This window comes from Mus pahari, chromosome 8 (genome assembly GCF_900095145.1).
Source record: "Mus pahari chromosome 8, PAHARI_EIJ_v1.1, whole genome shotgun sequence".
NCBI classification, from domain to species: domain Eukaryota; kingdom Metazoa; phylum Chordata; class Mammalia; order Rodentia; family Muridae; genus Mus; species Mus pahari.
In genome coordinates, this window is record NC_034597.1 from 36,203,760 (window position 1) to 36,212,282 (window position 8,523).

The window sequence follows — 8,523 nt, forward strand, 5'->3', positions numbered from 1 at the left end:
GGAAAGGAAAGGAAAGGAAAGGAAAGGAAAGGAAAGGAAAGGAAAGGAAAGGAAAGGAAAGGAAAGGAAAGGAAAGGAAAGGAAAGGAAAGAAAAGAAAAGAAAAGAAAAGAAAAGGAGGGAGGAAGAAACAAAGAAAGAAAGTAACAAAGTTAGTTTTAGCAGATTAGAGAGACTTAGTTCTGTGGATATTAGGGACTGAAGAGAGCTCAGTGATTAAGAGCAAGCACTGCTCTTCCACAGGACCTGAGCTCTATTCCCAGCACCCACATGGTGGCCCACGCTATAGTTCCATGGGATCCAACAACCTCTTCTGGTCTATTCAGACACTTCACGCATGTGGTGTGCAGACAGGCAGGCAAATACACATTAAATAAAAATAAATAAATCCAAAAAATAAATAAGAGCTGGGCTGGTGACCCTTGCTTCTAATCCCAGTACTTAGGAGGCTGAGGCAGTGAAACCTCTGTCAGTTCAAGGACAGCCTAGGCTACACAGTGATTTCCGGAACAGCCAGGTCTATGTCAAAAGTGGCTAAAGATAGACAGATAGACAAACAGACTGACAGACAGATCAATTGATCGACTTGAAGGTATTCTGACAACAGCTAAAAAAACAAACAAAAAACCCTTAATTACTAACCAAGGGAAAATGCAAAAATAATTAAAAGTTCCTCAATTTTAAGTAAATATCCAAAAAGATTGGGTGTGTAACAAAGTTGAAGAGTCAAATAGTATTTAAATAGCATTATCCAGAGAACATACTTGAAAGTGTAACTCCTAGTATCTTTTCTCAACACCCTAGTTAAAAGCTTCCTATCTCAAGTATTTAGATGTTGAAACTGTTTACCTAAATTTTGTAATCAGTAGAAAAATGGCCTTTTTCTGAACTTCTAACAACTCACTTCTGCTCCAAAATTACTCAACAATAAAATCCAAAAATTTCAAGCTATGAAACAGATAATACCCCTTCTTCCTGACACCCACTCAGGCATCTTACAGTATCATATGCTGCATACACCACTCAGGCATCTTATAGTATCATATGCTGCATACACGTATTTCTGGTCCCACGAATGACCTGGCTGTCTATCCCTCCATTTTTTATAGATGTAATTTCAGAGATCAAAGTCCACCAAAAAAGGTGGCTATAAGAAGAGTAAGGAAAGCCAATGCTTGGTCATTTGCCTGAGGACCCGAGGTGGATCTCGGTGTCCCATGTGGTGGGTCGAGAGAGGATTCCTGCAAGCTGTGGACTAAAAGCACCCCCTACAATGCATACATTCACAGGTACAATATACATACCCACAAAACAAACCAGTATTTTAAACATCGTAAAGAACGGTAACGAACAAATCGAGGGGGGTGTGGTCGTGAACAGCTGTAGAGCAATGCAATTTACATGTTAAGTATCTCAGTAATAAAATGGTCTAATACACTTTTAAACAGAAGAAAGTCTGGGGAACCGCTAATATTCGAGTTCTTCCAGGCTTTACAAGAAAGCACTAAGAGACTAGCACATCGACTAAATCCAGATACTTCTGGGTATTTCCAAGCTATCTGCTAGCATTTTCTTAAGACAGCAAAATTAAATTCAGTTATTTCAATGCGCCTAGCCTAAACGGCCTCATACAAAATTTACAGGCTACGCTAAGAAAACAAAATCCTTTTAATGTTTTGCTCACGGAACCCACATCTCCTACAGAAGTAAACAATCACAGCTCCTAATCAAACTCGAGTAAAGAAGAGCTAGGGGCCTGCCTCGGATTCCGCAAAGGGAGTGTCAGGATGCGAGAAAAGAAAGTGCACCATACACAGGCCGAGAAGTCACAGGACAACAACAGCCGCAGACACCAGGCAATAGGATCAGGCCACCCAAAGAGCCCCTCAAGGTCATTCAACCTTTTGACAACGACAGCAAGACCTAAAGAACAGCTAGTCTTCCCAAAGGTCCATATCGGGAACAGAAAGGCTGGAGACGCCCCCGACAGCGCGCACGAGGTGCCCAGGTGCCGGGTCCACTGAGAACCCCCGGTCCTGTGGACACGGAGCAGCCAAGGCAGGATGCAAGGAAGCAGTGTGACAAGCTGGCCAGGCACCCACGCCCATCGAAGGGTGCCCCGGCCCGGGGCGATCCGGAACGCGGTGCGGGCCGCGCATCAGGATCGCCGGCGCCCGGAAAAGCGCAGCCCCTGGGCCGCCCGCACGCCTCACCTGGCAGAAGCAGCGCTGTGCCGCTGTCTCCGGCCGCTGCTCCTCGCCGTGGCCCAAGCGCAGCAGCCACACGACACCCAGGAGTCCGACGAGCAAGCCCCAGGCGCGGCCCATCACCGCTCGCCGCCCACTGCCCTCTGCCCGCGCCACCGTGCTTGGCTCCCCCGCGCAGGCCGCGCGCCCGCTGAAGTAGCCTGCGCCCGCCCCGCCCCGCCCCGCCCCGCCCTGCGCTCCGCCCTCCGCGCTCCCGCCTCCCCTGCGGACGTGCGGCGGCGCGCGCCTCTGTCCACGCGAGCCTCGGGCCACCGCCTTCCTACACGCCCCGCTCACGCACCCGCCTCCGGTACACCTGGCCTGCAGCTCGTCCGGCGCCAAGACGCGGTCTTTCCGGGGTTGGGGTATCCCCCGAGCCACACTGCCCCGGGCCTGCGCCGTCCTGCCCGCCCCGCCCCGGAGCTCATGCCGGCCCATCCTTTCTCAACAGTAGGAAATCGAGCCTGGGTTACGTGTCCGCCGTGCTCTGGCTGCCTAAGCCTTTTAAAAGGATGTTGGAGTTCATCTCGGGGAGCACGGCCGTACACACTTTCTAGTTTTTCCCTTCCTACATCCTACAAAGGGAACAGGTGAAATTGGTTTCCAAAGGGCTGTGCATCGCGGTTTACACCAATAATCCCAACACTCCAGAGACTGTGGCAAGAGGATTGTTCAATTTCAAAGAAGGCTTGAGCTACATACTTCCTGCCCTATAGAGTTAGGCCCTATTTTATAAATAAATGTTTAAATATAATAAACACATGTTTTTATTAAACTAGTATAGAGAAGATATTAGCTCAATGTGTAGTCCCGATTTATTCATAAAAATTGTCTCTTTTTTTGCTGTATTTTATGCGAATTAGGCATATTTCACAAGCTAGAGCCATGTGGTGAAAACTACGCAGTCTCTCGTTTCATAAGTGGAAATGGGGATAGCTGTTGCTAAGAACTGGAGACAGGCAGTGAGAAGCCTTGCTTACCCTGTTACCTATAGCATGCACTGTACACATAGTAAGATAATATGAATCGCTTCTCGGCCTTTTGACTAAGATCAAGTGTAAGATAATATAGCCTTATAAGCTAATGTTGTCTTCAAAATAGCTATATTCCAACTCATACTTACCTTGTCTAGAACCAGATCATAGTGTCTCTGGCTCGGGTGTTTTTCCCGGTGTCCTTTTCACACAGTTCCAGATTCCAAGCAAGTTTCCATTCAATTCACTTTGCAAAGCGGAACTTGACCTTGGAAGTACACAGTTGCATCGGCTCCATAACTGACAATGTCTTCGTTGTTTTGCTTGAGGTAGTGCATTTTTATTTTGATGAAGGGTCTTACTGTGTATTCCTGACTGATCTGGAACTTACACTGTAGACCACGCTGGCCTCGAACACACAGAAATCAATCCACCTCTGCCTTCCTAGAGCTGAGATTAAAGGCCTGTGCCACCACAACCAGCCTTCCAATCTTATTTTTAGTTCACTAATAATTGTGTGTATGATGCGATGTTTTCAATCCATATATACATTGTAGGAAGACTCAACCACACTAATATATCCATCACCTCACCAGCTTGACTTTTTCTTATAAGAATGTTTTTAAAAATAAGTCTATTAGTATCTTCAATCTATTAGTAACTTCCAAGTACACGGTATATAAACCACAGCCTCCATGTAATACCATAGGTCAATGAAACTTACTTTTCCAGTCTAACTGTACCTTTGTGCCCTTGGACTAACTTTCCTCTCTCCAACCTTCTCTGGTTACCACTTTTCTACAGATTCTACAAGATTGGCTTTTTAAATTTTCACACAAATGAGATCACATAGCACTTCTTTCTCTGCTTTTGATTCATTCCACTTAGCATGATGGTCTGCAGTTACAGCTGTGTTCCAGGTCACAGCACCCCCTTCTTTGTAAGTCTACACAGTACTCTGTGTCGGGGTACACACACTCAGGGTGTGCTACATTATTTGTTCATCCACTGATGGATGCTTAGTGTGCTCTTGGCTACTATGTGTCGTGCTGAGCCACACTGAGACCTCCTCAGACCCCTTGGAATATGACCAAAAAGATGAGTGGCTAGGCTTGGTGGTTCATAGTGTAGTTAGTCCCAGCACACGTTTAGGGACAGCCTGGTCTACATTTAGAGTTCAAGACTATATAACAAGTTCCTGTCTTGAAAAACAAACAAACAAACCCACTAGGCAAACAACACAACATGGCTAATAAAACTGGGCATAGTGGTATAGTTTAACTCCAACAGAGGCAGGCAGATCGCTGTGTGTTCCAGGCCAGCCTGGGCTATGTATAGTGAGTTCCAGGACAGCCAGAACTACACAGTAAGAACCTGATAGAAAAACAAACAAACAAACAAAGACTAAGGCAGGGGGATCATCATGAGTTTGAATCCAGCTGGGGCTACATAGCAAGACCTTGTCTTAAAAAGAATTAAGAAAAAAAATTATGTACATCATATTTGGGAAATAGCAGAGATTCCACAAGAAACTAAACATAGAATTACCAACCTGGTCATTTCCATAAGTATCATTGTATAAACATCTGAGCTAGTTGCAATTTGTATACTGAATGGATACGTGCCCTCTCCACGTTCAATATTTGTATGCCATCTTTGGTAACATGTATTTCTTCCTTGTATTTCTACCACTGAATTGCAAACTGAAACCGCTTAAACATGGCTTCTGTCCCGAACATACCTTAGACTCCCAGGTTTTTGTTTGGGAATGAACATCTTTTCTTATGACCAAGCACTCTATCATCAAAACTGAGAGACAAAGCAGGGGAAGAGATACACTGAATGAGTAAAGTAGAAGCTTTCTGAAGCAAGCTTGATACAGCTTAAGATTCTACACTGATGCAAGAGCCTGTAACCCGAGTGAGCTCATAAGTGTCAGCTTTCCTAGAGTTCCCAAAAGACCTTCCGCTCAGTCTTCTGAGTGAGATTTCTTCTTCAATATGCCTTCCTAGGACATATTTCATATGTCATTCAGTAACAATCTCAAAAGTGCCAGGGGATACGAAGTTCAGTCCTTGATTCTGAAAGCCCAGCCTCCTGCTACAGCTTTGCTCAGCAACATTAAATTGTTGGGAGATGAACTAGATCACAAGTTTGTTATTCTAATACTAGAACAACATCATGACAGACTTAATGCGCACAGCATTTCTTGACAGAATCCTGATTGCTATGTAAATAACAGCTTTTTTTTTTTTTTTTTTAATGAGCAAAGCAGGAAGGGCCTTGCACCAGTTTCTCAAAAGGGGACATGAAGGCGTCTACAGGAAATTTGGTGCCTAAACAATTTCCAGCATTAAACAGACAAGAAAGAAAGAATTTAAAGGAAAAGATGTAGTCACGGAAGAATGACTAAGCAAAACTTTAAAGGCTTGGTGCCACATGATTAGACCCCGTTATCTAATCTTTACTGAGTACAAATGTCATATTGTCAGACCTTCCTTGCCACATGATCAGAATTATCTGAGGTGGGAAGGCACAGCCACTTAAGCTGTCTTTATGTACAGTTCCTGAGTAAGCAAGCTACGTATTATATAGTCCCTGACTTCACTTCTTCATTTCGCATTTCTGCCTCAACCCACAGTCTATCTGGTTTCCAGGTTACCAGCCCTCCTACACCTCTTTAAATGGTGTATCATACTAAATTCAGTGACCATTTTCCAGGAGATACATGCTGCATTTGGACAAGGCTGAGTCCTCTCTCTCTTTAAATTCAGTGTAAGGTGTAGAAAACACGTCAGGTCCCCTTTATGACCTCTTCCCCTTTTGTCTGTCTTAGCATGTAGCCCAGGCTGGACTCTAATTCACTGGCTTCCTGCTCCAGTCTTCCAAGTGCTAGGATTATGGGCATAGGCAGCCACACCCACTCTCCTTATTCCTTCCTGATACTACTTAACTATATCCTTCATGATCTTTCCCACAGTCCACTTTTAAGATGTGACTACTCCTTAGGATTCCATCTATCTTTTCGTACCTCCTTAAGAACATTGCTTAGTCCCATAATGTTAAATGCCTTCTCTACACTGGAGACTCCCAAGTGTATATTTCTAGCTCAGTCTCTCCCTAGAGCGTCACAGTTCAACTACTTGTTGGGCACATACACCTGCTTTTCTGAGCGATAACTTGTCACACTATCTATGGCCAGGCATCTGGAAAGCAGGAAGATACATCAGGCTTCCTTCTGGTTTTCTTTCAGATCCCACAACCTTTTGATGCGCCATGCCCTGACAGACTTCATGGAGACGAACTGAGCCATGGCCTTTATGCTTTCTCAGCTAATTTATTTCCTCATTCCCCTAAATGGCTTGTAGGTTTATATCCCTCAGAAACCAACCAACCAACAAAATCCTCCACCCAAGGCCAGTTCCTGAAATATGAAATCTTATCACATTTAAGTTTTCCAATGCTCCCCGCTGTTTGAAAAGTTAAGCTCAAGACTCTCAACATGACACACAAGGACCCTTATGATCTGCACTCCGGCTTCATTTCCAACACTTCTATCTTTTTGTTTGTTTGTTTGTTTTTGTTTTGTTTTGTTTTTTGAGACAGGGTTTCCCTGTCTGTCCTGGAACTCACTTTGTAGACCAGGCTGGCCTTGAACTCAGAAATCCACCTGCCTCTGCCTCCTAAGTGCTGGGATTAAAGGTTCGAGCCACCACCGCCCGGCTTTTTTTTTTTTTTTTTTTTCCAACACTTCTATATTTAACATGATGGATTGTTAACAGTTTCCCCCACGATGGCATGTTTTTCAGGTTCCACATCTCTGCTCATGTGAAATGAGTTTGAAAACTTGACATTTTCCCTCCTTGTCCTGTTCTTCCACGATTGTACACACCATAGGGAATGAACAATACCTGTTCATGTGTATGTATGTTCTCTGCATTCATCACACGGTAGAGACCTTGACTTGATATTTTTAGCTCCTTAGCCCTTACTCAGTAAAGAGTGTGTTGCAGAATATGAGTACTGGGCAAGTTGATGAGTGTACAAGTAAATTAACCAATTAAGAGATCTAAAAGGATAATGACAGCTTAGGGTAGCACAGGACAATGTGTTGTTTAAAAAAACAAATTAGAGAAAATGCTGTTAAGCTTACAGGACAAGCAGCCAGCAGTAGTTCATTATAGGGAAGTAGTAATTGTGGGTAGGGGTGAAAAACACGAAACTTAGAAAACTTTACAAGAAGTACGGATGTAGGAAAAGTGATGGGAAGCCTGGGGCTCCAACTGTAGGTTGATTCAGTAGGTGGAGTGATCCAAGTTCGCTCAGAGGACACTTCAGAGCCTGGGTTGTGCAGTCGAGAGTGGCCCTGAACTCAGAGGCTGCTGACTCTGCACGATTCAGGAAGCACCAGCTAATTCTGAACCAGGCACAAAATGGATTTTGTGGAGACGCTGTTAAATCTCTCCCCAGAGCACCTGCACTTTCAGCTTGAGTGATACACACTCACTTCCCACTCGCACCACACACCCAACCAGTCCATCCTTCTGTTCTGGAGCCTGCTTGGGCTGTAGACTGAGAGGCTGCCTCGAAGAGAAACAAACAGAAGAAACTTAGTATCTAAGAGAAAGAAAAGTCTTCAAGCTTGGGGGCCAGAGCAACGGCTTAGCAGCTGAGCATGCATGCCACTCTCGCAGAGGACCCACATTTGGTTCTGAGCACCCACATTTGGTTCTGAGTACCCACTTTTGTTGGCTTATAATTGCCTGTGACTCCCAACTTCAAATATGTAAATCTGATCACAACACTACAGCTTAAAAACTGCAATGCTCCCCAGATGTTTGAAAATTCAAGTCTCTACACGACCTTCAAGTCCCCCAAGATCCGGCTCTGCCAACTCCAGCTTCATTTCTAACTTTTTAAAATGAAGAATTGCTAACAATTATCCCATCTTAATAGACAGAAGAAGGGACCTGGAGAGGTGGCTTAGTAGTTAAGCACACTGGCCGCTCTTTCAGAGGTTCTGAGTTCTGTTCTCAGCAACCACATAGTGGCTCATAACCATCTATAGTAGGATCTGATGCCCTCTTCTAGCATACAGGTATACATGCAGATAGAGTATTCCCATACATTAAATAAATAAATCTTTTTTTAAAAAGCAGAGGGAGAGCAGGGCATGGTGGCACACGCCTTTAATCCCAGCACTTGGGAGGCTGAGGCAGGCGGATTTCTGAGTTCGAGGCCAGTCTGGTCTACAGAGTGAGTTCCAGGACAGCCAGGGCTATACAGAGAAACCCTGTCTCGAAA

General features: G+C 44.6%; 1 protein-coding gene across 1 annotated transcript in view; it reads right to left on the reverse strand.

The window, feature by feature from the left end:
- Ero1a (endoplasmic reticulum oxidoreductase 1 alpha) overlaps positions 1 to 2,402 on the reverse strand; it is a 36,907-nt gene extending 34,505 nt beyond the window's left edge. The window contains exon 1 of the mRNA XM_021203279.1: positions 2,213 to 2,402. Coding sequence (XP_021058938.1) covers positions 2,213 to 2,326 — 114 coding nt within the window. The 5' untranslated portion in view covers positions 2,327 to 2,402. The remainder of the gene's footprint in view (positions 1 to 2,212) is intronic.
- Between the last annotated feature and the right edge of the window lie 6,121 nt (positions 2,403 to 8,523).